The sequence below is a fragment of the Macaca fascicularis genome, chromosome 1 (genome assembly GCF_037993035.2).
Source record: "Macaca fascicularis isolate 582-1 chromosome 1, T2T-MFA8v1.1".
NCBI lineage: Eukaryota > Metazoa > Chordata > Mammalia > Primates > Cercopithecidae > Macaca > Macaca fascicularis.
This window is the reverse complement of record NC_088375.1, coordinates 16,093,673-16,121,617: the sequence shown is the minus strand read 5'-3', so window position 1 is coordinate 16,121,617 and position 27,945 is coordinate 16,093,673. Positions and strand designations below refer to the sequence as shown.

At 47.1% G+C, this 27,945-nt stretch overlaps 1 protein-coding gene and 1 long non-coding RNA gene across 24 annotated transcripts in view; one reads left to right on the top strand and one right to left on the bottom strand.

The window, feature by feature from the left end:
- Positions 1 to 27,945, bottom strand: part of PCNX2 (pecanex 2) — a 309,218-nt gene that overhangs the window by 5,708 nt on the left and 275,565 nt on the right. For 10 of the 16 annotated variants that reach the window (XM_015440348.4, XM_065545159.1, XM_045391633.2 and 7 more), the window contains 4 exons: positions 13,467 to 13,626; positions 12,262 to 12,492; positions 11,070 to 11,344; positions 10,207 to 10,394 (listed from right to left, as the gene is read on the bottom strand). In XM_015440348.4, the coding sequence (XP_015295834.3) occupies positions 10,207 to 10,394; positions 11,070 to 11,344; positions 12,262 to 12,492; positions 13,467 to 13,626 (854 nt within the window). Of the gene's footprint in view, positions 1 to 10,206; positions 10,395 to 10,558; positions 10,836 to 11,069; positions 11,345 to 12,261; positions 12,493 to 13,466; positions 13,627 to 27,945 lie in introns of those variants that run through there. The other 6 variants (XM_005539760.4, XM_073995174.1, XM_073995508.1 and 3 more) reach the window with 4 other exon arrangements.
- Positions 47 to 27,904, top strand: LOC102130652 (uncharacterized). Of its 8 annotated transcripts, XR_010587040.1 has the most exons (8): positions 47 to 233; positions 336 to 499; positions 2,955 to 3,071; positions 7,086 to 7,142; positions 22,368 to 22,556; positions 22,768 to 22,904; positions 27,431 to 27,573; positions 27,787 to 27,904. It is a non-coding gene; the product is annotated as an uncharacterized lncRNA (long non-coding RNA). The 8 variants fall into 8 exon arrangements; XR_006697803.2 differs by having other exon boundaries at positions 196 to 499; XR_012414968.1 differs by lacking the exon at positions 7,086 to 7,142 and having other exon boundaries at positions 196 to 499.

Genomic DNA, 27,945 nt, shown 5'->3' with positions numbered 1-27,945 from the left:
GCGCCTGGCGGCTGGGTGCAAAGTGCTGTGTGCACCAGCAGTAGCCGATGCACAGCGTGGCCGGCCTGGGGAGAGGAGTTCTGCTCGTGGGGTCTCAGGCAGGAGGGACCCCAGTCCGCTCAGCCTCTAGCAAGGGCTCGGGATTGGGATACCTGGCCAGAACTGAGGCAGGGACCAACGAAGGCTGGGGGCAGCTGGGTCCCCAGTTATGCGAGTTGAGTCTTGGTGACTTGGTGAGTAAAATAAGACCCTTGTTAGAATTTGGTTCAAATTCGCCCTTCAAAACTGCTCACTCGTTGCTACTTGGCTAAGTGTCTCTGTCATGCCCTTTCCAGAGAGGCAGGTCCTCCCGTCTGAGAGGCCCCCGACCACTTCTCGAATGGCACTCAGCACACTGTGTTGTCACTGTCTGATGCGCGGTCCTCTCCACTATATGCCCTTCCTGTAGCAAAGGAGCCCTGTATCACCACTATGAGCTCAGCACCCAGCACACTAACATGTAAGTAAAGGATACACGGGACAAACCTGCAAAACAGACCAGATGCCAAAACCCTGATTAGAAATCCAGTGGGTCTCAGAAAGTTTGGGGTAGGTACAGTGTTTCTTAAACTTGGCCATTAGAAGCATTTCAAAAAATCAGTATCTTGACTAGAGGCTGAGACCCAAGGGGCTGCCACTGCAGACTGGAGGGCAAGCTAAAGGTTAGGAAAATAGGAAGGTGATTCCTCCATTGTTCCAGGGTCAAGTACAAAGATCCGGGATCAGGAATGTCCTCCCCATAGCTGGAGACTGGCCTCTAACCCCCCTGCACTGGCCAAGCAGGTCTCTGGCTGGAGACTGGCCTCTAACCCCCCTGCACTGGCCAAGCAGGTCTCCGGCTTCCTTTCTGGGAGCTATGTGTCTCAACTCGGACGGGCATGGTTGTTTTACTTAACTGGGAGGAGGGTGAGAAGGAGGCCAGAGACTGAAATCAAATCCAGTTATGTTCACATCCCTGAAGGGAATGATGGCCTGCTGGGAATGGCAGGCAGGTGGTTTCTGCGAAGTGTCCCGGGCAGGGCCAGGCAGAGCCACCCCTCCCACTGTGGTAGCCTCCTTCTTGGGCTTGCTCTCCTTGGAACCCCAGGGGCTACCTGCACATTGGGTGTCAGGTGCAGTGTCTTGAGATGAATGAAAGCTTTGCGCTCCCGGTCCCAGTCAGGGCTACAGACCCACATGCGCACACCATCTGCATCCATGAAGGAGGAGGTCAGAATCAGGGGCGTGGCCAGGTGCAGGAGGTAAGAGCCTGTGGGTGCAACTTCTCTCTTACTGACACCACGGGCATCTTCTAGCATCGGCTGTGTATCGAGTGCCGAGGGTGCCATGGTGTGGGTGTGGGAGCCCTCAGGAAGTCCACACCTACTCGTACTCTCCTTTTCCAAGGCCAAGGGCTCCAACATGAGGCCCAGGAGTGTATGTGTTGGGGGAGCTGCTAACTGCTGAGACAAGACAATGGCTCCTGACCTTCTGCCGCCCATGGGGAGGGAGCAAGTATAGTGAACCACAGTGGAAGGTGGCCCGTGCCCCACTGTGGCTGTAACCACAGTGGGAGTAGAAAGAAGGTGACGTTTAATTTTTCTAGGGGACAAGAAGGAGAGATGTCCATGTCTTGAGTGTGGGGTCGGCAAGTTATCCCTTTCCTGTGCCTATTTTGGGCGGCTCTGGATTTCTTCCAGGAGACCAGCTGTGCCCATGGTGTCTCAGAATTCCCTGCTGCCTGGAGGCTTCCTGGGGGCCCTGGATGCTGGTTTGAAGCAAACATGCACATACCTTCCAGCCTCCTGAATTCGAGTTTGGCCTCCAGCCCTGTTCCCACTGGCATCCCCAGAGTGGGCATTTTGCTGATGTCGCCGGCCGGCCTCGGGCCCCGTCATGAGCTTTAAAGGAGTTGCCCCAGGCAGCCCCACTGAAGGCAGCTGCCATAGCGGAGGCTGAGTGCAGAGATGCTCGGGCAGCTGAGGCAGGGCTGTCCCCTGATATCCTCCCCACTGGGCCTCATGCCCCGCACCTTCCTGTAGCTCACTGGGCCCCCTCGGGGACTCCAGTCCAAATGGTCTGGACAGGCGTCTGCCCTCAGTGCCTGAGTTCCTCATAGGGACCGCTTGAGGATCTCAGCTGCATCTGAAGGTAGCCTGGCTGCTCTCGGGCTGGGGAAGTACCTGAAGGGGACCATGGGTGCAGTCCTCCCCTCAGCCTATCAGCTGTCTTTAAGGCCCCTCTTTTCAGAGCCCTATCACCAAGTGTCACCAGGAGCCTTCAGTCCTGGGTCTCCTGGAGAGCCTTCTGGACAGCTGAGTCACATCCTGGAGGGATTCTGGCAGGGGGATTGGGGCACCAAGGACATGATGGTACATTTCAGGAGAGCCAACAAGATTGGCAGCTCTTGGCTCCGCTGCTCTTGGCTGTGATAGAACCTGGCTACAGCTGCAAGTCTGAGACCCGAGGGCCTTACACCCTCGCCCTCTAGGGAAGCTGTAGTGTAAGTGGCTGAGGCCAGGAGGGGTAACCATCCACTCATTCATTCAACCTTTGTCTGCTGAGCCCAGACCATGCTTACTACCCAGCTCAGCACCTCAGAGGTTTCCCTTGGTGGCCCCTGCAGCCATCTGTGTCCCCACAGGGCCAGGAAGCTGTGGAGCGGGAGCATGTCAACCAGCTCCCACCCACTCCTGCTTGGCCATGTGCTGGGTTCCCAGGACTCCAGAATTCGCTGCCCCAAACTTGGGCCTGCACAGGCCTCTTCCCCAGGGTCCCCTCCCAGGGCGGACCTTGGGTCTACTTGCAGGCGTGTGCACCCCCAGACGGGCATGCGAATGGGTGGCTCCAGTGTATGCAGGCAGCCCCTCACCTGGCAGGATGTGGGGAGAGCAGGGAGGAGGGTGGCATGGTCTTCACGTGTGCTCCTGTCACAGGCTCTGCAGAAGTTACAGCTGCCCAACTGAGCATCCAGTGTGGGCTGCACTGTCCTAGGTGCCGGGCAGTGAACAGCTCATGGGGAATTCCGACCACAGACGAGGGACATGCATCAGGTACGGATTGGAGGGGAAGAGAAAGTGGGGCAGGGGGACGGCAGTGCTGTATGGAAGGCTGGCCGGGGTCTCTTGGATAAGCTGGGATTTGATGGGAGGCTGCGTGAGTGAATGAAGGAGCTGCAAGCCTGGGAGAGGCACGTTTGACACAGAGGAGGCAGCAGCTGAGGGGGTCCTGAGGAGGAGAATGCTTCACACTGGTGAGGGACAGTAAGAGGCCGTGTGCTGGGGATATGGGCTTGTAGGAGAGGGCTGAGAGAAGGCATCAGAGAAGCAGCAGGTCAGATGGGGGTCTGCAGGGGAGGGGTGCGCATGGGATGTGCGTGGGTGTTCCGGGCTGAATCGTGTTCCCTCCCCAGATTCCTCTGTTGAAGCCTTAACCCCCAGGACCTCAGGGTGGGGCCTTACTTTGATACAGGGTCATTGCAAGTGTAGTTCATGAAGATAAGATCATACTGGAGTAGGATGGGCCCTGAGTCCAAGATGACCAGTGTCCTTATAAAAAAGGGACGTGTGGACACAGACAAGCACACAGGGAGAACACGATGTGAAGACGAAGCCAGAGCTCAGTGGTGCTTCTCCAGGCCAGGGGATGCCAAAGATGCCAAAGAACCACCACAAGCTAGGGAAGGGTCCTGGACCCCACTCCCCTCCAGCCCTCAGGGGGAACCAAGCCTGCCCCACACCTGGATCTCAGACTTGCAGCCTCCAGAACTGGCAGACAGTAGGTTCATGCTGTTTAAGCCACCCGAGCCATGGTACTTTGTTATGGCAGCCTAAGGAGACTCAGAAATTCTGAGCTGAAGCCATCATTCAACAGAAGAACAATGTGAACTGATTTAAGTTTAAATGAAATCACTCTGACTTGCTTTGTGGAGATTTACGGTTTTGTGAGTTGCAGAGCTGCATGAAAGACCAGAGAGAAAAAGCAGGAGAGACGATAGGAGAGGTGTTTCCTTCTTTTAAGTAGGAAAGGGGTGGCACGCCTTGTTCAATCTCCCCTGTCCCCTTCTAGCTCTCTGACCCTCTGCTGGGGATAAAAGCCTTGGCATAGCTTCCTAGGCTGCGGTGCCTTCTTTCCTCAGCATGTCAGCTCCTTGAGCTGGAAAGGGACTTGAGACAGTCCCTTGCTCTGCCCCTGTCCCTCCCTGACCACAGTGAGAAAGTAAAGGAGCCCCTGCTGGCTGCTTCAGAAAGAACTGGGTGTCAGCTTTGCCTGCTCGTGAGGCCAGAAGGAAGATCACTTATAAGTGGAACCCTTGCCAGCCAGGGGACAGGACAAAGTCATGCTGGGCAGGGACATGCCAGCTGCACAGATGGAAGGCAGGAAGCAAGGGCGGCACACTCAGTGTTCAGTGATGCTTGCTTCCATCAGCTCATTCCCAGGGCTGGGGACAAGGACACTTGAAGCAGCATCCCTGGGGCCAGGACAATGGGATGGTGCAAGGTGGTTGGGATCACAAGTTCTGTGGCCAGCTCGCCTAGGCATGACTTTCAGACTGGCCACTGCCTGGCTGGGTGACACTGGACAGTGACCTAAGTTTTCTAGGCCTCTGGTCTCCACCCAAATTTCATCTTGAATTATAATCCCCATGTTTTGAGGGACAGACCTGCTGGGAAGTGAATGGATCATGGGGGTGGTTTCCCCAGGCCGTTCTCGTGATAGCGGGTGAGTTCTCGTGAGAGCTGATAGTTTTAAAGTGTGGCACTTCCTTGGTCTCACTCTCTTCTGCTGCCATGTAAGACACACCTTGCTTCCCCTTCACCTCCTGCCATGATTGTAAGTTTTCTGAGGCCTCCCCAGCCATGTGGACCTGTGAGTCATTTAAACCTATTTTTATAAATTACCCAGTCTCAGGTTGTATCTTTATAGCAGTGTGAAAATGGACTTTTATGGAGAATTGGTACCAGCACAGTGGGGTATTGCTATAAAGATACCTGAAAATGGGGAAGCAACTTTGGAACTGGGTGATAGCCAGAGATTGGAATAGTTTGGGGGGCTCAGAAGAAGACAGGCAGATGAGTGAAAGTTTGGAACTTCCTAGAGACTTGCTCAGTGGTTATGACCAAAATGTTGATAGTGATATGGACAATGAAGTCCAGGCTGAGGTGGTCTCAGATGGAGATGAGAAACTTTTTGGGAACTAGAACAAAGGTCACTCTTGCTGTGCTTTAGCAAAGACACTGGCGGCATTTTACCCCTGCCCTAGAGATCTGTGGAACTTTGAACTTGAGAGAGATGATTTAGGGTACCTGGTGGAAGAAATGTATAAGCAGCAAAGGATTCATGAGGTGACCTGACTTATTCTGAAAGCTTTCAGTCATATTTGTTCATGAAGAGATGGTTTGGAAGTAGAACTTATGTTTAAAAAGGAAGCAGAATATAAAGGTTTGGAAAATTTGCAGCCTGACGATGGATGAGAAAAGAAAAGCCCATTTTCTGGGGAGGAATTCAAGCCCACTGCAGAAATTTGCATAAGTAACAAGGAGCACAATGTTAATAGCCAAGACAATGGGGAAAATGTCTCCAGGGCATTTCAGAGATCTTCACAGAAGCCCCTCCTATCACAAGCCTGGAGGCCTAGGAGGGAAAAATGGTTTCATGGGTTGGGCCACGGACACCACCATTCTGTGCAGCCTCTGGATTTGGTGCCCTGCATCCCAACCACTCCAACTCCAACATGGCTAAAAGGGGCCAAGGTACAGCTTGGGTCATTGCTTCAGAGGGTGCAAACTCCAAGCCTTTGCTGCTTTCATGTGGTGTTGGGCCTGAGGGTGTGCAGAAGACAAGAGTGGAACTTTGGGAACCTCTGCTTAGATTTCAGAGGAGGTATAGAAATGCCGGGCATCCAGGCAAAAGTCTGCTGCAGGGGCGGAGCTCTCATGGAGGACCTCTGCTAGGGCAGTGTGGAAGGGAAATATGTGGTTGGAGCCCCCAGAGTCCCACTGGGTTACTGCCTAGTGGAGCTGTGAGAAGAGGGCCACCATCCTCCAGATCCCAGAAAGGTAGATACACCAACAGCTTGCACTGTGCACCTGGAAAAGCTGCAAACACTCAACCCCAGCCCATGAAAGCAGCTGCGGGGATGGTACCCATGCAGAACTGCCCAAGGCATTGGAAGCCCACCTCTTGCGCCAGTGTGACCTGGATGTGAGACATGGCATTGAAGGAGATTTTGGAGCTTTAAGATTTAATGACTGCCCAGCTGGGTTTTGGACTTGCATGGGGCCTGTGGCCCCTTTGTTTTGGCCAATTCCTTCCATTTGGAAGGGGAACATTTACCCAATGCTTGTTCCCCCATTGTATCTTTGAAGTAACTAACTTGTTTTTGATTTTACAGGCTCATAGGTGGAAGGGACTTGTCTTGTCTCAGATGAGATTTTGGATTTGGACTTTTGAGTTAATGTTGGAATGAGTTAAGACTTTGGGGGATGGTTGGGAAGGCATGATTGGTTTTGAAATGTGAAAGGGCATGAGATTTAGGAGGGACTAGAGACAGAATAATATGGTTTAGCTCTGTATCCCCACCCAAAAAAAATCCCCATGTGTCAAGGGAGGGACCTGGTGGGAGGTGACTGAATCATGGGGGTGGTTTCCCCCAGGCTGTTTTTATCATAGTGAGTGAGTTCTCATGAGAGCTGGTGGTTTTAAAGTGTGGCACTTCCTCACTCTTGCTCTCTCCTGCCACCATGTAAGATGTGCTTACGTTGCTTCCCCTTCGCCTTCCACCATAATTGTAAGTTTCTTGAGGTCTCCCCAGCCATGCAGAACTGTGAGTCAATTAAACCTCCGTCCTTTGTAAATTACCCAGTCTCAGGTAGTATCTTTATAGCAGTGTGAAAACAGACTAATACACTCAGTTTCTTTATCTGTAAGATGAGGAGGGTGAAACCGCCTGCATCTCTAAGAGCCGTGGTGAGGATCCAGTGAATTTGCACATGAAAGTACTCAGGATGGTGTTGGTAGAGTAGCACCTGAGAACTGTTACTGTTACCAAATTTTATATCCTGCAGCAAAGATGCCGTGAATAGCCGTGGGAGCAAAGAAAGAGCAGAGTGGCAGCAAGGCGGGTGAGTTCAAAGCAGCTGATGCTTGGCCCAGGGCTTCATAAATCTCCCCAACCCTCCATCCCCCTAGCAGGACAACAACGGGTCTCAGAGCCTGGGACAAAGTCAGGCTGCAGGTGTGGCCAAGGCATGTGGGGTGTGGGGTATTTTGCCAGGCATGCACCTTTACTTGTAAAATGTAGAAAGTCAGCGGTGGCCTTGGCAGGAGCAGTTTTAAGAAGCATTCATGAGAAATTTAATAGCTGGTCTGGGCTTTAGTAGATCCTGCTCCAGAGTAAGCATGTCATTTAAATATGTGGAGGTAGATGCCCAAAAAATACAAAGCAGCTGCAAGAGTTGGAAGCAGTAACCTCTGGGAATTAGGAATGTTCCTGGGGTGTGAAGTGGGGAAACCCATGATTTTTGTTTTAATCCAGGCAGTCCTGTTTCAGTTTTAAACTATGCTGATTGTATAGTTTGATTATTAAATTTTAAGTTAAAAATCCAATTTTAAAAAAAAGATCTTGCTCTGACATCTTCCACAAACGGGAAGCTGTGATTGCTCTTGTAAATGTGAGGAATGCTCACTGCCTATGGTGTTTGGACTGCAGGGAGTGGAAGGAACACCAGCTCTTCCAGGCAAGGCCAGTTGCAGGCACTGTTTTACTAGGAAGAAAGAAAAGAAGGTGTTTGCAATTTTTTTTTTCCCTGCCCAGGCTGGAGCGCTGTGGCGTGATCTCGGCTCACTGCGACCTCCGCCTCCTGGGTTCAAGGGATTCTCCTGCCTCAGCCTCCAAAGTAGCTGGGATTACAAGCACCCACCACCACACCCGGCTAAATGTTTTTTGTATTTTTAGTAGAGACGGGGTTTCACCATGTTGGCCAGGCTGGTCTGGAACTCCTGACCTCAAGTGATCCTCCCACCTCAGCCTCCCAAAGTGCTGGGATTATAGGCGTGCACCACAGCACCCAGCCTCCAATTTCTTTTCTGCCAAGCCTCAAGAAACCAGGTCTGAAGCACTTCTGGAACCCCCACCTCTGACTCCTGTCTCGGACCCTGCCCACCCCGTAGCCAGACCCCCCTGACTCTAGACTTTCTCTGGTCCACACAAGTCACCTCGAAGTACTGGCAAATGACAGATGCTTAGGCATTTCACCGTTTGGAAGCTACTCTGCATTTTCCCATCTGGAAAGTCACTCCCGTGATCCTGAAACACATTTTTCATGCGATAAGAAATGTTAACTAAACAATGAGATACTGGAGGCCTGGGAGCTGCACGGGAGGCCTCCAGCAGGCGTCCTGCAGGGCCTCAGAGTAAACAGCATGGGGTGGGTGGGGCAGGGGGAGATCTTTTTTCCTTTCTTTTGAGCAGCTGATACTACCTATTTTGTCTATTTACCTATCTATCTACCTACCTACCTTTCTTTCTGTCCTCTATCAATCAGTCCTTATCTACCTATCTAGCATCTGTGAAAGGAAAATAAAATCTCCCCAAACTCATACGCCAAAGGAAAAAGTCAAGCCTGGGAACCGAGACACGCAAAACTGCCTCCCTTCTAATTTGCTTGCAGAGAAATTCCTTGTGGGCCCCAAGATCTTTACTCTAAAACAGTTCTGTTAAATTTCACCCTGAAAATGTAAATGAACAGCTTATCTTTACAAATGTGGGACAAAGAAAGGACTAGGAGTCCTCCATCTGCTCACCTGAGACAAAGGCACTCATGACTCCTTCTTCAACTCTATGTTTACTGTATGTAAAAATGCAGATCTGCAGAGCTGGAGATGAATGTACAATTGACTATTTCTCTACCCACTCTTTTTACATGTAAAATGTGGATTCAGCGAAGGTTGATCAAAAGCCTCAAAGGCGGGTTGCAGTGGTTGCAAAATGCCCCTTTTCCCTACCCCCCGCCCCGCCTTTTTCCCCTATTGCCCATTCTTTCCCCTTTAAATAATGAAGTCCCCAAATCCTCTTTGGAAAAAGTAGCCACAGTTGGGTCTGTCGCTCATGTCCCTTTTCCCTCAGCACATCTTTAACCTTGGCAAAATAAACCTCTAAATTAATTGAAAGCTGTCTCAGATACTTTTTGGTTTACACATCCTCTCTCTCTCTCTCTCTGTCTCTCTCTCTTTTTCTCTCTCATGTCTTGCCCATGTTTGCGTACATCCTACTGTCTCTGTTCAATCCTCTGCCTTGCTCTGGGCACTCCCAGGAGGCAGGGACTGTAACTCCTGGCTCATTTGGTGCAGAGCTGGCAGGAGAAGCATGCACAGAGGCACTTATTAAACGCTCCTGGACAGTGAGGAAGAACTGAGGCCAAAAGGTAAAACCACTAACATGCTTCAGAGGGTAAAGCCAAGGGCCAGCAGGAACCAGGGCAGAGCATTCATCTCTCTCATGTTCCCAGGACACTCATCCTCTGCCAGCCCTCAGGACCTCCTTTTCTAGTCCAGCCACCTCTTCCCCAGCACAGACCACCAGTGGAGTTTTGGAACTTCATCCATCTGGTGGAGCATAACTATTTGGGTGTTAGTTTAAACATGATTTTAAACTTTAGATTCAGCCAAGCTTGGCTGCAGCTACCTCCTAGGTTCCTATCTGTGGGCACCCTTCCTCCCCTCTTTTCTTCTGCTCTGAAATGTCAAGTCTAAGTGGAGGAAGGTGAGAATCAGTGAGAAGCAGGAGAGGGAAGGCAGGAGGCCTGTTTGTGTACCCCACAAACACTTGCAGAAGAGGAAGACACTACATGGGTCAATAGCTACAACACGGCCAGATGCAGAAGGCACACCATCACGCGGTCATAGAGTGAGAGATGGAATGGAATGGAGCGACCCCTGGACAGGTGGACAGACAGATGAATGGCTGGCCAAGGTCATGGACAGATAGATAAATGGTAAAAGCTGAATCTAACAGATGGAGAGTTGTTTTTCTGAGCAGAAATTACAAGAGTTTGCAAATTTCCGGCATCTATTGTCCCAATGCAAGAAGGTGCTCTCAGAGGTCAAAACAACATCATAACTCAGGGCATTGCTCACTGGGACCAAATAGGACTTCATCAGTAGTTCGGAGGCCCCCACTGCACCCACCTGTTCTCTGTGTCCCTTCACAGGATGACACCCCGTGCTGAGCACCACCTTTTCTGGGCTGTTCTGTGCTGCTCTCCTGGCTGCCACCACTCGGGGCATTGTTGCCACCTGTCGCCGGGGCCCCTCCTCCGTCCACGTCTTCAATGTTGCCGCCACTCTGCTGGCGGGCATTGCAGTCCTTCCGCATCCTGTGGGAGGGAGAAATCCTTTGAGGATTCTCACCAACACATTCCTAATCCCCCTAAATGCTCCACCATGGCCTTGCCTAAATCGGGATCGAAGACCATCCTCTCCAGGTGAGCAGCCACCTGGCATGCTGGTGGGAAGAGGGGCTGTTGTTCGCAAACCTCGGCATCTGGTCAATGAACAGACTGCACCAGGATGAATGGGCTTCAGTCTCAACCTTCCATAGGAACCCTTAGTGCCGAGGCTCGATGGGGAGCTCTGCATCTTCCGGCAAAACTTCTTAGAATTCATCCCAACTGATTACTATGTCCAGGTAAGAAGACTTATTGGATGAGAACTGTGTGCTGGAATGTTCTTCCAGTTCTTGCTAACAGATGTGGAACGGTTACTGCTAAAGACTCATGACCTTGGCAGCTCTGCAAGAACTCAAGCAGATTCTCAGCCTGTGCAAATGTGGGGGAAAGAGATTCTCATCTGTATGAGATTTCCCATGGATTCATAATCTGAGACTGCTTGCTGAAACAAATGATCTGTTCAATGCCACTTGGGGGTAGCAGTTTTAATCATATGAGAAAATGGTGGCTGACACTGAAATCTGAACCAGGAGTACAGAGCTCCCTGCATCCCCCATGCCTTCCCCCAACATCTGGATAGAGGCATTTGTTGTAAAAACTTACCTTACCCACTTGGTCCAGAACCAGGTCCTAATTCTGTCCAAAGTGATGGGTCCACCCCAGACGTTCTTCAGCTGCTTGTGGGTCCCTAGGTAGGATGTGGTTAGTGGGGAGACATACATGGGGTACCCCAGGGGCTGATCGCAGGAGGAGTTAATCAAGTTCCGCAGGACCTGCTTATTGTTCTGGATGCTGCCGCGCTCTGGATTGCGGTTGCGAAGAAATATGAGCTCCTGCTGCTGTCCAGCCCAAAGTCCTCGGACGCATTCTTTGTTAACCTGCCAGTCAGAGAGGGAATGGGAAGAAAGGCAGATGGCCTGTGTTTTCCAGTCTATTGGTTTCTTTTCTTTTCTTTTTTTTTTAGATGGAGTTTCACTCTTGTTGCCCAGGCTGGAGTGCAATGGCACAATCTTGGCTCACCGCAACCTCCGCCTCCTGGATTCAAGCAATTCTCCTGCCTCAGCCTCCTGAGTAGATGGGCTTACAGGCATGCACCAACACACCTGGCTAATTTTGTATTTTTTAGTAGAGACAGGGTTTCTCCATGTTGGTCAGGATGGTCTCGAACTCCTGACCTCAGGTGATCCACCCGCCTTGGCCAATCTATTGGTTTTTAACTACAATGAGAGAGCAGGACTCTGGGACTGAATATCTGTGACTACAAAAGTTTGGTGTAAAGCTCTTTTCACAGTCAAGCCAGAAGAGCTGTCCTGCAAGACGGATATGATGCCATCTTCATGGGGAAACTGAGAGAGAATGCAAAGAAAGTAGTTTTTGTTTTCACTTAGTGATTTGAAGCTATATGAAAAGAAGAGCCATTGGGAATAAGGCTTATTGGAGCCAGGAACGGGTTATGAGAGACAGGTGTGGGTTCTAGAGAATTAAAAAGTCTCTACAAATAAGCTATATCCTGACTCTCACCTACATGTGTGTCTACTGGGTCTTCTTGGCAAAGTCTGTGCCTGTGTGCTGGCTCTGAGGTGGAGGGTGATCCTGCCAGGGGAACGCAGCACCCAGCCCGATGCCATGCCCTGCCCCACTTGCCGGCCAGTGCTCCTTCCAGAACATTCCTCTGAACAGAGGATGCTGGCACAGGGACTCCTGTGTCAGTGGCCCCCTGTCCACCACCATTCTATTTCTTCTTAGATAGGGAGATGTGAGCCAACGGGGGACCCAGAAAGCGTGGCTGCCATACCTTGATCACCTTGAAGCTCAGGAAGCTTCTGTGGAGCATGATGACCTTGTACTCGTCGGCGCCCTCGTCCACCACGTGCCGCAGGGTGAGCAGCTCTTCCTTATTGGACAGCACTGCGCCCCGCCAGGCTGGGTCACCCTCATGGCAGATGACCACCTTCTTCTCAAAGGACTGGATGGCCTCGTAGAGGACTGCTGGGTCTTCATACTCGTCAGGGCAAGTGAACTGGTCCTGGTGGGAAGAAGTGTGGATGGGGGCTGGGCAAGGATCAGAGGAACTCACCCCCAGGAAGCATGCAGGTGGCAACTGTCCAGTGACCTCCAAAGCTAAGCCCTTTCCTCATCTTCCTCTCTCCTGTTCTTTTTCCAAATCCTGAGCTCGGCACAGAGGACACCTCTTAACTCATTGCACTAACCAATGGAATATGCCTAGAAAAGAGCTTCATGGCTTAGGTTCCTCTGACTTTCGCATATAGTTTTAGATATAGGTTGGGCACTTTTGCTAAGTTATTGTCTCTGCACAATACCTGTCTTTCTCCTAGTGGAGTATCACCACGTCCTAGCTGCTCTTGAGGGCAAATCACCATTGGCTAAAGTCAGAATATCTGGATGGCTTCAATGCTTAGTTACCTAAGTAATAAACCCACTTACAGAGCTGTGCAGAGAAAGGAGACCATATTTTTCAAAGGCCATTTTTTCCTCTAAAGTTTCAGGCTTATCCTCTTTCTTTTTTTTTTCCCAAAAGACAGGGTCTTGCTCTGTCACCCAGGCTGGAGTGCAGTGGTGTAGTCATAGCTCACTGCAGCCTGAAACTCCTGGGCTCAGGCAATCCTTCCACCTTAACCTCCTGAGTAGTTGAGTGATACTTAAAAAAAAAAAATAGGTTTGGCCAGGCACGGTGGCTCACACCTATAATCCCAGCACTTTGGGAGGCCAAGGCGGGCAGATCACCTAAGGTCGGGAGTTCGAGATCAGCCTGACCAACATGGAGAAATCCCATCTCTATTAAAAACACAAAATTAGCTGGGCATGGTGGTGCATGCCTGTAATCCCAGCTACTTGGGAGGCTGAGGCAGGACAATCGCTTGAACCTGGGAGGTGGAGGTTGTGGCAAGCCGAGATCATGCCATTGCACCCCAGCCTGGGCAACAAGAGCAAAACTCCATCTCAAAAATTAAATAAATAAATAAATAAATAGGTTTTTACCTGGTGAAGTTTCAGGGACATCCTGATAGCTGGAGCTACAACTTTATGCAGTAGGTCCATGTCAGCAAATACCCACTCGTCACGTGCTGTTATTCTGAAGTCACCTTTGAAGAGGGCATGGAGGCCATATAGGAAAGAATCCAGGCTGCAAAACAAAGTCCTAACTACTATTAATTCACATGGAACAAATGTTCAGAATCCTGTCATTGTGAGCAAGGTTTGAGTCTCCCGTTTGTCCAAGAATTATCTTAACATTTAGGCTGATATAGAAAGAAAAGGAAGGTAACAGGACTCAACCCAATGCACCAAGTGCCTACCCCTATAGCCCATGTTTGGGCCCTCATAAGTGCTAGTGTCATGGCATGGGCATTGTCTTCAGTCATTTTAGGAGCCACCGAAGTACTTGATTGCTGAATGTGACACTAGGATTTCAGGTCAGAACTGGCCTCACATGTCCACTCAAAGTTATAGTGCTAAAACACAGGTTCTTCTACCCCAATAATCCTCTAGAGACTACCAGCTCCCCAGAGATAATGACGCTAACTGCAGAATAATGCAGGAGCCTTTATTCTTCTTCTTTGCATTTCTGTATATCATTTTGGGGCTATGTTATTGGATTCAACCACAATATGGAGAGAGGAAATAAAACTAAACAAAACGTCAAATGGATCATTTAGGTTCTCAGAGAACATGCATTTCCTAATCCCACCATTTTTTTCAATGATGAGAGGAAGAGGCAAAAGAGTGAAGCTTAAAACAAAAGATTAAGCAACTTCAGCAAAGTCTCAGGATACAAAATCAACGTGCAAAAATCACAAGCATTCATATACACCAATAACAGACAAACAGAGAGCCAAATAATGAGTGAACTCCCATTCACAGTTGCTACAAAGGGAATAAAATACCTAGGAATACAACTTACAAGAGATGTGAAGGACCTCATCAAGGAGAACTACAAACCACTGCTTAAGGAAATAAGAGAAGACACAAACAAATGGAAAAACATTCCATGCTTATAGATAGGACAATCAATATCATGAAAATGGCCATACTGCCCAAAGTAATTTATAGATTCAATGCTATCCCCATCAAGCTTCCATTGACTTTCTTCATAGAATTAGAAAAAAATATTTTAATTTCATATGGAACCAGAAAAGAGCCTGTACAGCCAATACAATCCTAAGCAAAAAGAACAAAGCTGGAGGCATCACGCTACCTGACTTCAAACTATACTACAAGGCCACAGTAACCAAAACAGCATGGTACTGGTACAAAAACAGATACATAGACCAATGGAACAGAACAGAGGCCTCAGAAATAATGCCACACATTTACAACCATCTGATCTTTGACAAACCTGACAAAAACAAGCAATGGGGAAAGGACTCCCTATTTAATAAATGGTGTTGTGAAAACTGGCTAGCCATATGCAGAAAACTGAAACTGGACCCCTCCCTTACACCTTATACAAAAATTAACTCAAGATGGATTAAAGACTTAAATGTTAGACCTAAAACCACAAAAACCTTAGAAGAAAACCTAGGCAATACCATTCAGGACACAGGCATGGGCAAAGACTTCATGACTAAAGCACGAAAAGCAATGGCAACAAAAGCCAAAATTGACAAATGGGATCTAATTAAACTAAAGAGCTTCTGCCCAGCAAAAGAAACTATCATCAGAGTGAACAGGCAACCTACAGAATGGGAGAAAATTTTTGCAATCTATCCATCTGACAAAGGGCTACAATCCAGAATCTACAATGAACTTAAACAAATTTACAAGAAAAAACCCCATCAAAAAGTGGGCAAAGGATATGAAGAGACACTTCTCAAAAGAAGACATTCATGTGGCCAAAAACCATATGAAAAACAGCTCATCATCACTGGTCATCAGAGAAATGCAAATCAAAACCACAATTAGATACCATCTCATGCCAGTTAGAATGGCAATCATTAAAAAGTTAGGAAACAACAGATGCTGGAGAGGATACGGAGAAATAAGGATGCTTTTACACTGTTAGTGGGAGTGTAAATTAGTTCAACCATTGTGGAAGACAGTATGGCGATTCCTCAAGGATCTAGAACCAGAAATACCATTGACCCAGCAATCCCATTACTGGGTATATACCCAAAGGATGATAAATCATTCTACTATAAAGATACATGCACACATATGTTTACTGCAGCACTATTCACAATAGCAAAGACTTGGAACCAACCCAAATACCCATCAATGATAGACTGGATAAAGAAAATGTGGCACATATATACCATGGACTACTATGCAGCCATAAAAACGAATGAGTTCATGTCCTTTGCAGGGACCTAGATAAAGCTGGAAACCATCATTCTCAACAAACTAACACAAGAACAGAAAAGCAAACACTGCATGTTCTCGCTTGTAAGTGGGAGTAGAACAATGAGAACACATGGACCCAGGGAGGGGAACATCACACACCGGGGCCTGTTGGAGGCTGGGGGGCTAGGGGAGGGATAGCATTAGGAGAAATACCTAATGTAGATGACGGGTTGATGGGTGCAGCAAACCACCACGGCATGTGTATACTATGTAACAGACCTGCACGTTCTGCACATGTATCCCAGAACTTAAAGTATAATAATAATAAAAAAAAGAATTCAATTCAATTGTTTTTCATATTTGGCCAACACTCAATTATATAAAAATTACAGCTCCACACACTTACATATTTTTTTTAAAAGATGGATCTTTCAAGAGTATTCGGGTGTTCAGGTTCCTAGGATTTTCCTGCCTCTCTTCCATTTCCCACACATCACTCAGAGTTGCCAGGATGAAGAACAGGGGTATCACCCAAGGGAAATCTCTCAGAGCCTGGGGCCTTTAAATTTTGGATGAACCTGGGGAGTAGGTTTGGGAAAGCAACTCATCCTGCATTCCTAGGAGAGGAAGAACAGTTTCTCCTTTTTTTCCTGTGTTTTCTTTCTGTAAGTATTCTCTATGGCAGCCGCCTCTTACAACCCTGGTCTCTCACATCCCCAAGAGGTAGTTACGAGGCAAGTACAAGAAACAGCGTCCCTGACAGGGTCGGCTTGGGACAGGATGAGCAGGGCATGTGTGTGAAGGCAGTCTCTGAGGAAGGCTCCTCCTAAGGATTTAATGAGTTTGCTCACTGAGCAAGGCTTCTGATTCAACACAGCGCATTAGACCTGCACATCAGGGAAATAGTTCCACTGATTGCTATTTTAGCATTTCAATGTGATGTACCACTATCATTAATATCTAGGACTCCCTTGAGAAAGAGGCTGCCAAGGCTTCACGGCTTCAGAGCAGACTGTGGGAAACAGGAACAGCCAGGGGCTGGTCAGGTGGGGTTCGGGGTGCTGTGGCCTAGAGGAGCCTGGAATCTTCCAGAAAAAGATCCAAGAAGCTATCAAAAGCTTCCTGGGGCCGTGAGCTTTAGCAACTGCCTAAGAGGCACCAAGAAGACTATTTTACAACAGCAGAGTCAGGCTGCAGGTAGGCTGATGCCGAGAATGGAGGCTTCTAAACATGAATAATGACCACTACCTGCTCTCAATAGAAAACATTTGGAAATGCTCCCAGAATCAGATAGGACCTACGTGCCAAAATGAGAGAGCTAACTCCTGAAAAATGGGTGGGATTTATTCAGGAAAGGATTCGGAGGGGCATGATACTTGCTCAGAATGGCCTTGCATACGCATAAGAGAAAAAGCTTTCTCCAGATGTAGAGATGGGGATAGTGGAAAAGGAAGATTAACACCCAGACACCCAGCGCAACATCCACAGACAAAAGAGAAGAGCCAGGAATCGCAGGCATCAGCCTAGTGTTTGCCCAGCTGCATGTGCCCAGCAGCCATCAACTGCTCACTCACCAGCAGAAGAAAGGCAGGCTCCACAGGCTGCCTTTCTAAGATGCTTGAGTTCCATCGAAGGCCACCAACAATGGATATTTTCCCTGTCATTTCTATTTTCAGAGAAAATGAGACATTGGGGTGCTTCCTGCTGTTCCATTACTGAAATGATTCTCAATGTAGAAAACAAAGTCTGAGTTAGAATTCCACTAGATTGGGGATATTATCCCCAGCACCTTAGAGATCAAGGCATCCTAAAAGGAAGGTGTTTCATTACCTGGGTTTTTTTCCCCCGAGAGAATGAAGAGGGGGAAGGTGGCGAGCTGTGACAAGCCAAGCAGGGGTGGGCGGCAGCAGAGGTCTGCGGGACACCTGCAGCACATTTCTGTTGGAGCTTCACAGGGCTGTCTTTTCAAAGCTCTATTGAGAAATGACAGGCTCCCACCCTCAGGCCAACAGCTGGAGCTGGGCTTTTATTACTGGGAAATAGTGTTGCATCTGAGTCATTCAAGGTTGGCCTTCCTGGGGACTAAAACAGCCCCCACTCCCAGCCCTGTGGAGGATGTCAGTGAAGCAGGTCATCTTATCATAGTCGGTCAGCTGGGAAGTCAGTGGTGTGGGATTACACGGGGGCAGAGAGGGCAGGCAGGGCCCTGAAAAAACCTGGCACATGTGTAATCGTGTGTTAGGGGAGCATGTTCACACATAGAAGACCAAAGACTATGGCACTGAGATAAGCTGGCACTAGCTTCCATGGCACCATGGAAGTGCGAAATACTGTCATAAATAAAAACAGCACTAGAAAAATGTCATGCTTTCAAAGATGATGAGGAGCTAACACTTGAGTACATTTCCTTTTTAACTGGAAAAAGCTGGAGTATATTGCGTAGGCTGTAACACTGCGCTACTCATTGCAGAATGAATCCGTCACTTGCTGTTCTTCTGCTTCCTCACCCACTTCCTGTGACATAGCTGGTGGTTATGTGTGTAGAGGGGAGGCTGGAGCCTCAGTGCAAAGCACAGTTGTTTACAACTTTCCTGGAAACGGCTGTTCTCTGGCTGGAGGCTGGTGCCATTTCCACGATGCCCAGGACAGCCCCCACCACAAAGAACCCTATAGCTCAAAATGTCCGTAGTGCCGCTGCTGAGAAACCCTGCTTTTTCAGAAAGACAGAGTAGCAGTGGAGGAGAAGTCTCCAAGTATTGGACAATGGGGTCCTTATCTTAAGTCTTAATGAACCTGGGGATGCAGAGAGAAACAGCTCTAATGTGGGGATAGTTTCTGCAGGACTCACAGGGGTATCTCCAGCACAATGACTGATTTGTTCATTTTAGTTAATTGCCAAACAGGCCTGTACATACTATGTTATTTACAGATTAGCATTGTGAAGCGCCTTCTGCTGCCGCACACTGCCATAAACGGAACGCTTGTAGAACATATGTAAACAATTAAGTGTGATTTACTGGCTGGGTGTCCCATGTTTACGGATTAGTAACAGAAATACTCAGAGTGTGTGTGTGCCCGTCTACCTAAGTCACTGTCCCAGGCTCAGATAGCATCTCCACCTCGGGGACTGCAGCAAGGTCTCTTCATGTGTGCCTTATTCCTCTCTGTGGAATCCAGCAACCACACACCGGTTTCACATCAATCCCATGCTCCTGACCACACTCTCCTGCTGTAGTTCCCCAAACAAAAACAACGATCCAAAGGTGTGTACAGTGCCACATGCCTGTAGTTTCAGCGACGTGGAAGGCTGATGTGGGGAGTTCAAAGATGTAGTGCATTCTGATGGCACCTGTGAGTAGCCATTGTACTCCAGCTTGGGCAACATAGAGATGTCCTGTCTCTTAAAACACACACACACACACACACACACACACACACACACACACACACACACACACACACACACAAACAGCACAGTGTTCTAGATGACTAGCACCATCTCTGAGTAACTAAAAGTGAAACAGAAGGAAACACTCTCCATTTGTATGGTGACTTGTGGGTTACTAAGTGCTTTCCAGTCTATAGGCTCCTCTCATTCTCACAGATGCATGATGTAATTATTATAGCCCTTCCATATGAGAAGACACAGGCCAGAAAAAGTTGAGGAAGAGAGTAAGATGGGTTGGAACAAATACTCAGTATTTTATGCCACACTGAAGCAGCACAGAAGAAAACCCACAGCTGCTTCCAGGCTACCTACCTCTCTAGCAAACATGGAGTTGCTTTTATAATGTGTAACTAGAGTCATCTTCTTCTTTATAATTTATTTTTTTGAGACGGAGTCTCTCTCTGTTGCCAAGGCTGGAGTGCTGTGGCGTGATCTCAGCTCACTGCAACCTCCACCTCCCAGGTTCAAGTGATTCTCGCACCTCAGCCTCCCAAGTAGCTGGGATTACAGGCACCTGCCACCATGCCTGGCTAAATTTTTTTGTATTTTTAGTAGAGACGGGGTTTCACCATGTTGGCCAGGCTAGTCTCGAACTCCTGACCTCAAGAGATCCACTCGCTTCAGCCTCCCAAAGTGCTGAGATTACAGGCGTGAGCCACCACATCTTAAAGGCCTGCTCAGAGCTGTGTGAGAATGAACTAATCCCTTTAAAGGCTTCAGTTGAGCCACAACACTGAAAGCGCTGTGAGTACAGTTCTTGAACTCATCCCCATCTCACCCCCCTAATTGGTGTGTATACTCTGCACAGACCCTGAATTGAGAGTGTGTTAATACTGCTTTCATAAACTCCTTATCCAGGAAGTTACTCCATTGGCTCTAAAATCAGGACCACCCCTGATTGGGATCCCAGCTCTCTCCTACCTGGTAAAGAACATTCAGAAAGAACACTCGGTAAAGAACACGTGATGTCCCCCAAATAGCTCCAAGGTGCTTCACTTCCTCTAGAGTTCAGGTGCTGCACTGAGAGGCAGCATATGGGCCTACAGGGTTGGAGGGATGGGAGCCAGGAGCTCCAAACTGAAGCTTAAATCTTGGCTCTGATACTTGTCTCTTGCCCTCATTATCATCAATTTCTTTCTGTGTTCACTCATATGATCAATTACTGCCAGGCATATTTAGAGACTTGGTGAGGGTCTTGCTAGGAATTTCTTTCCATGGGTGACCCAGTGCACAAGTGGGGTCTGCGGACAATGGGTGCCTGTTGGTGAGGGGGTGGGACAATTCCAAATACACCCCAGTGTCCAGCATTCACCTTGTCCTATGGGATCAAAGCCTGTGTCCTCAATGACTCAGTAAATGTGTCCAAGTGAGCTGGGTATGGAGGGTGCACAGTGGCAGTACCTCCTATGGGAAAGGCACTGGGCTGGCAGGAAAGGGCAAGATGCCATCCCAGGGGTGAAGCATCCCTGAGCTCAGGCCACACTGAGCATCAGAGCCATGACTCCTGCAGCAGGCGCCATCAGCAGCTCTCAGCATCACAACCCAGCACAGGACAGGTCCACAAGGAAGCATGCGTAGGTGAGAAGGTGGATGCCCTGGAGCAGCTGGGCCACCCCAGGGAAGTGTCCATGCAGAGCTGGGGGGAGTGTGGTGCGTTCCTGCAGAGCAGATGGAGATTAACTGCTGGGAGATGTTGTGGACAGCAGGACAGTGTGGCCAGTAGGAGCAAGGACTCTGGAGTCTGGGCATGACTCTGTGGTGAGACCCGCACAAATCACTTCTCTGTGCTTCAGATATCCCAGCTGTGAAATTGAGCCAATAATACCTATCTCATCCTCTCTCATGCTTTCAGAGAAGACGAAATGCATTAACTCTCCTAACTGGCATTAGCACTCTGCCCAGTACCTAGTGGGCACCGCTGTAAGTGTTCACTGATACTGTTATTGTTATTTTCACCCCTGAACTAGTATATTTCAGCAGTCAATATCCAGGCCACTGTGGCTTCAAACTAAGCACGTTTGAATTGCAGAATCTCATATAATCACTGGAAATAAATTATGTTGGCTAAAGGATTTCAGCAATATTGGTGATATTGCTTTAAATAAATCAGAAGTGTGAAATAATAATTAACAAAAGAGAAATAACTGAAATGCAAATTTTAATTAAAAATATATTTTGAAAGTATGTTTCACCTCATGATGTTTTAGCAGCAATAGTTCTCTGCTCGGAGGCTCCACATCAAGCAGACCAACTACTATTGTCTGGTGCAAAATCCTTCATAAGCCCGGCCTGATGACCAGGTCTGGGCGGGCTATAGAAGAATCAATCACTCGGCAGCTTGTTCGAAATCACAGATTTCCAAATCCAAGATCTAGAAAGTCCATGTCACTGGTTTGTGATGGAGTTTGGGGTCTGTATTCTGATCAAGCTCCCTCGGTGATTCTGAGGTTTGGAGTCACGGGACCAGAGAACCTGCGGTCTCCTAAAGATGCCAAGACATTTCAGAGAAGCAGGGAGCTGGAACCTGGAGGAAAGCCCATACGCCAGGCCGGGGTGGGAGGGGCCTTGCCACACTGCATTAGAATTTAAGGTTCCAGAAACTTCTGTTCCTTTGTAGGCTATCATTTTTTTTCCCCTATGTTTTAAACTTAGATATTTTTCTCATGTTCCAAGATTGTGATTTTAGCTGATAACATGATTTTAATCTCCTAGGTCAGATCTTGCATCCTGTTTACTTTATCGGATTCTGATTTCTGAGTTTCCTTAGTCTGGCAAATGGACCTTAATTTCCTTTACAAGATCATCCACTGTGACATGACAGCTGGCCCCAGTGTGAGGCCTCATCTCCAGTGGAAGTTCAGGAGGAGAAGTTGAGATGATGTCCTAGATTTCTGAAGAGAATATTTCCTTAGCACGCTGTGGGTGGGAGGAGTGTGTAGATGGTAGATGGAGTGACCTCAGACCACAACAGTGACCTCCTGCCACAAGGCAGCATGCCAGGGCTTGGCAGAGCACACTTCGGTTTGGCTTGTTTCCCTATCACTTTTCAAGATCAAATGTGCCTTAAATTTTCTATCCTCTTAGAAGCTTACTCTACTCTGAGTCAGTAAATTTTTTTTTACAAACAAACCTGTTGCTTCTGTAAAATGCAGCCATCTTCTCCTAACCTCTATTGATGGAGCATCAGCTAGAATCCGCCTCATCGCCTTTCATGTATTTGAAGACAGTAATCCAACCATCTCATAGCCGCTGTGGTCACTGAAACTATTTTGACTTCCTACTAAAACATCTCATTATATCTGGATGGCTTTCTTCAGTGGGAGACACAGTTTTCCAAGAAGGTATGTCTCAAACCTTAAATCTAAAAAAATAAGTGTTTTCTTGTCACATCCATATGAACCCATTCCATCTCCATAACATATCAACATTTTATTTAAAGACAATTTAGATAAAGGTAGTCTGTTGCTCACTTGTATTCGGCATCTCATTTAAGATGATTTTGAATTTACTCATCTTCCCTAATTTTGCATGCATATATTTTTCTTTCTTCAGGACTACCCATCAAATCTCTGTCACTTTTGTAAAGTCAAGACATTTCTCCCAACAAATCAGTCAAGTGAAGCGTATCTTTAAGACCTACCTGGGAAGCCAGCGTTCACCATCACCTGATGTCCTTTAGCACTAACTATGTAAGAATGACTTGTTGCGTCTCCTACAGTACACCTAAGAACATACTCCCCATTTAAAAATTATACAACCATAGAGCACTATGCAAACATACACAATTATGAGCCATTCTTACTTTGCACTTGAATATAATCATACTAAGTAAAAGATTAGCACATTGAGGCTGGGTGCGGTGGCTCACACCTGTAATCCCAGCACTTTTGGAGGCCGAGACAGGCGGATCACCAGGTCAGGAGTTCGAGACCATCCTGGCTAACACGGTGAAACCCTGTCTCTGCTAAAAATATAAAAATTAGTCGGGCGCGGTGGTGGGTGCCTATATTCCCAGCTACATGGGAGGCCGAGGCAGGAGAATGGCGTGAACCCGGCGGAGCTTGCAGTGAGTGGAGATCGCGCCACTGCACTCCAACCTGGGCAACAGAGAGAGACTCTGTCTCAAAAAAAAAAAAAAAAAAAAAAGATTAGCACATTGAATCCATCATTGTATAAAAACAGTAATATGACCAAGTAGAGTTTATCTTGGAATTGTAAGGGTGTTTCAACATGAGGAAATCTACTAATGTAACACAACATTAATAGATTAAAGGAGAAGAATAATATCATCTGAATTATGGCCCCCAGTTCTATACAAATTCAACATTTTTTTTTTTTTTTTTTGAGACAGAGTCTCACTCTGTCACCCAGGCTGGAGTGCAGTGGCGCGATCTTGGCTCACTGCAACCTCCACCTCCCAGGTTCAAGCAATTCTCCTGCCTCAGCCTCCCATGTAGTAGCTGGGACTACAGGCGCCGGCCACCAGGCACAGCTATTGTTTGTATTTTTAGTAGAGACAGGGTTTCACCATGTTGGTCAGGCTGGTCTTGAACTCCCGACCTCAGGTGATCCACCCGCCTCAGTATCCCAAAGTGCTGGGATTACAGGCGTGAGCCACTGCGCTCGGCTTCAACATCCTTTCTTGATAAAGCTTTAGCAAGCTAGGAAAAGAAACTCCCTGCCTTCATAACAGTGGTTTCATAGAAACCTAAACCAAACCCCATTTTAAAAATTAATTTTAATTTTAAGTTCCATGGTATATGTGCAGGATGTGCAGGTTTGTTACACAGGTAAATGTGTGCAATGGTGCCAAACCCCATTTTCAATGCTCAAATATTAGGCTCATTCCCATTAATGTCTGGATTAGGCCAAGGATGCTATGGTAGGCAGAATAATGGCCCCCAAGGATGCCCATGTCCTAATCCCTGAAACCTGTGAGTAGGTTACCTTACAAGGCAAAAGGAATTCTGTAGATGTGATTAAATTGAGGATCTTAAAATGAGGAGAGTATCTGGGTGGGTCCAATGTAATCATAAGGATGTGAACGAGGAAGGCAGAACCCTGTGTTCAAGTCAGAGAGATTTCAGGATGCAACACTGCTGACTTTGAAGATGAATGGGGCCACAGGGATGTAAGCAGCCTCTAGAGAAGGAATGGATTTTCCCCTCAGAGCCTCCTTCTGGAGGGGATGGAAGCTCTACAGTCTTGAAGACACCATGACTGTAGTCTGCTGAAATCCATTTAGGACCCCTGACCTCTGAGACTGAAATATACTGAATGCACAATGCTTTAAGCCACCAAGTGTGTTGTAACTTGTTATAGCAGCAGTGCAGCATCAGATGCCGAACTGCAAAGTGGTGCTGCGGGCCTTAGCCAGTCCACTAAGAAAAAGAATGGAGTTATAAACCTTGAAAAGAAAGAGTCAAACTGTCACCATTTTTAGATATGTTTTTCTTTCCACCAGAAAATCAGATAATTAATTGAAATATTATTATGTTAATAACAGAGTTCAGTAGAAGTGCTCAGAATGGGATAAATGTTAAAAAATAACTTCCTGGACACTAGAAGTAACCAATTGGAAAATGTGAGAGAAGAAATGGTTCTGTTCACAATCACAACAAAACTATAAAATACTTAGAAACAACTTCATTAAGAAATTACAAATCTCCAAAAATGATAAAATTTTACCAAAGGAGTTTTAAAACTAAGCAATCAGAAAGATACACCATATTATTAAATAATGCTCATTTTGTTTTCTCAAATTAATCTGTATATTAAATACAATCTCCATCAAAATTCCAATGGAAATTCTAAAACTTTACCGTGAAGAGAAAATGAGCAAGACTAGCATGCCAACAGAAAACTATAAAAGACAAGAAGAAAGTAAAGACAGGAGGACTTGGCTTATCAGATGTCAGAACAATGTATCACTCCAGTAAACCAAACAGTATGGCATCATTGTAAGAACAGACAAATTGAGCACGTTAGCAGAAGCAAACCCAGAAGTACTCCATTTATGTACGGGGATGTAGTATCTAGCAAAAGTGGTACTTCAAGTCAGTGATAATTTTTACTAATTAATTAATGATGAGATACCAAATATAAATGACCAATAAACATGAGGAAAGATTCTTATTCCTTACTGTTAATAGAAATGTCACAGGTTTCAGGGATTAGGACATAGGCATCCTTGGAGGCCATTATTCTGCCTATCACAGCACAATCTGGACATGAATGGGAATGAGTCTAATATTTCAGCATTGAAAATGGGGTTTGGCACCATTGCACACATTTACCTAGAGACTAGAAAAATCCAAAGCAATGGAATGCCCAGCATTAGTGAGCACATGGCAAAACACTATTGTTAAAAGTGCACGTTGGAACAGCCTTTTTGGAAAGCAAAGCAATTTGAGTGTATCTATGATATTATGATTTTACATATATATAATGATTTTATTTTAATATTAAATATATTACATTTTTATTATTTGATTATTATTTATGATATTATGATTTGATAGATAGATAGGTTTTCATCCACAGTTCCAGGCTTACAACTCCCACAACTCTTGTTATAGTCCTTTGTTATAATGCGGGGGCACTTCCAGCCTTAGAAGCAGGCCTCATGAAACAGAATCTCTCTCTGTGATCTCCTGTTCTCCTTTTACCTGGCCAAGGCAAGACTCGAATCTGACAGTGGGTCATAAGACCCTCATTCCAGAAAGGGCCCTGTCCCATATTCTGGAGAAAAGAATGATGCACACAGAGGCCCAGAAGAATCTGAGCAGACCGGCCTTGCTGGGTTTAGGTAAAGCCCTTTGTGCCCAATCATATTTCTGCACAGCTGTCCAAGTTTCAGTCATGGACAACCAATGACGCTCCATAACAGGCCCAAAGGACGCACAGTTCCAGGGGCTTCTACAGAGTGAACACGTGCAGGTAGACAGGAAGGTGAAGAAGAATTCATCCACCTGCCTGGAGAGTGGCACACCCCAACTTCACAGGGATGGAAGCTCCTGTGCTCAAGACCCTTTCAGACCTGGCCCTATGCATCTCTTCATCTGGCTGTTTATTTGTATCCTTTAAAATATCCTTCATAATAAACCAGTAAATGTGTTTCCCTGGATTCTGTGAGCTGCTCTAGCAAACTAATTGACCCCAAAGAGGGAATTGTGGGACCCCCCATATAGAAGCCAGTCGGTCAGAAGTTCGGGCGGCCCAGACTTGTGGGCCTCAACCTTCAACCTGTGGGATCTGACACCAGCTGTGGTCAGTGTCAGAAGTGAACTGGAGGGCACCCAGCTAGTGTGCAGAGCTGCTTGCTTGCAGGGAGAAATCCCATATATTTTGGGGCCACAGAAGTCTTCTGTGTTGATGAGTGTTGTTGTTTTTGTGTGAGAAGAGAGGAGAAACATGGTTTGAGAGTTTTTCCCTAAACAGTATCTATAAAAATTGCGCGTAAAATTTGTTTGAGCTCTGGAGACTATTTTTTTCAAGTCAAACTATTTATGGCACCCTAGCAGATTAAATAGAAATCCCAGCTGTCGGTTGAAGAGCGGTGGGGCCCTGCCAGGCTCCAACCTCCCCTCCCACTGCATCCTCTACCCCGATCCCCAGGCACATCCAACGAGGTCAGAACTTCATGACTGCAGACCATGGGCTTAGGGTGGGATGTAAAAGAAGTTGTCTTTTGTAAGCAAAAAAAAAGTGAAAGTGTCTTGGAGGATCTTTCTATGTGAAAGTGAACCAGTGAAGTGAACCAGACCCAAATAACCAAGTGTTTCCCTAGAATACTGAGAGGATTCTCCCCAGAGTTACCTCATCACCATGTCTGCAGCAAGTAGAGTTGATATCGAGTATGAGAAACTATCTGAAACAAAGGAAGTCCCATCAAAACAAAGTTTAAAAAAGCAGCTGGTAAGCATGGTGTTTAATTAAAGAAAAAGAAATAAAGCGGACCAAACAAGAACCGCCTGATCAGGAATATCTGAACAAATTACACAAAGAACAAGACTGAAAAAGCCTTTGAAAATGTCTTAGATATGAAATAATATTTGCAACTTGAAGTTTATAAGACATTTCAAATTGATCCAACAAAAGAGCTTTTTAAAATCATTTTCCCAGGTGCTACGAATATCTCAAGAGTCATTTTGTGATTTTAAGTGCAAGATCCTATGAAGCCCTTCTCAAACACTGTTCTCTGCTTACCATTTAGTGAGGAGCCTGATCTTGGGGGCGACATCATCATGTTTTATGAAGCCCACAGAGGAGTCGTCTGCTAGACCCGCAGCAATCTTCAAGCTTAGTCCCAGATGGCCACAAAGAGAATGCCCTGAGTCCAGTGTGGGACTGAGTCAGGTAAGAGGACAGGGAGAGACTGGAGGCCAGCCAGCTCCTCCCCAGGAGATTGGCCTAAAATAGGTATTAACATGAGACTTTAAGGGTCAGACTTTTGGCATTTCTTACCTGTAAAAGGATCATGTAATTCTGAGATGTGGGAGATGAAAGAGTAGTTGATATCAGAAATTCTAACTACCGTCGGCTCTTACCTGTCTCTCTTGGTGACTCCAGGCTGCTGCCTCCAGAGGGAAATGGAAAGCACTGCCAGCCACAACACTTTACCCTTTATCAACTCACAATTCTTACTTGATGATACCTCCCAACAACTTGCCACCAGTGTAGATTCACAGCTGCCCCTTTCAAGAAGGGCATTCGGAAACACAGTCAACA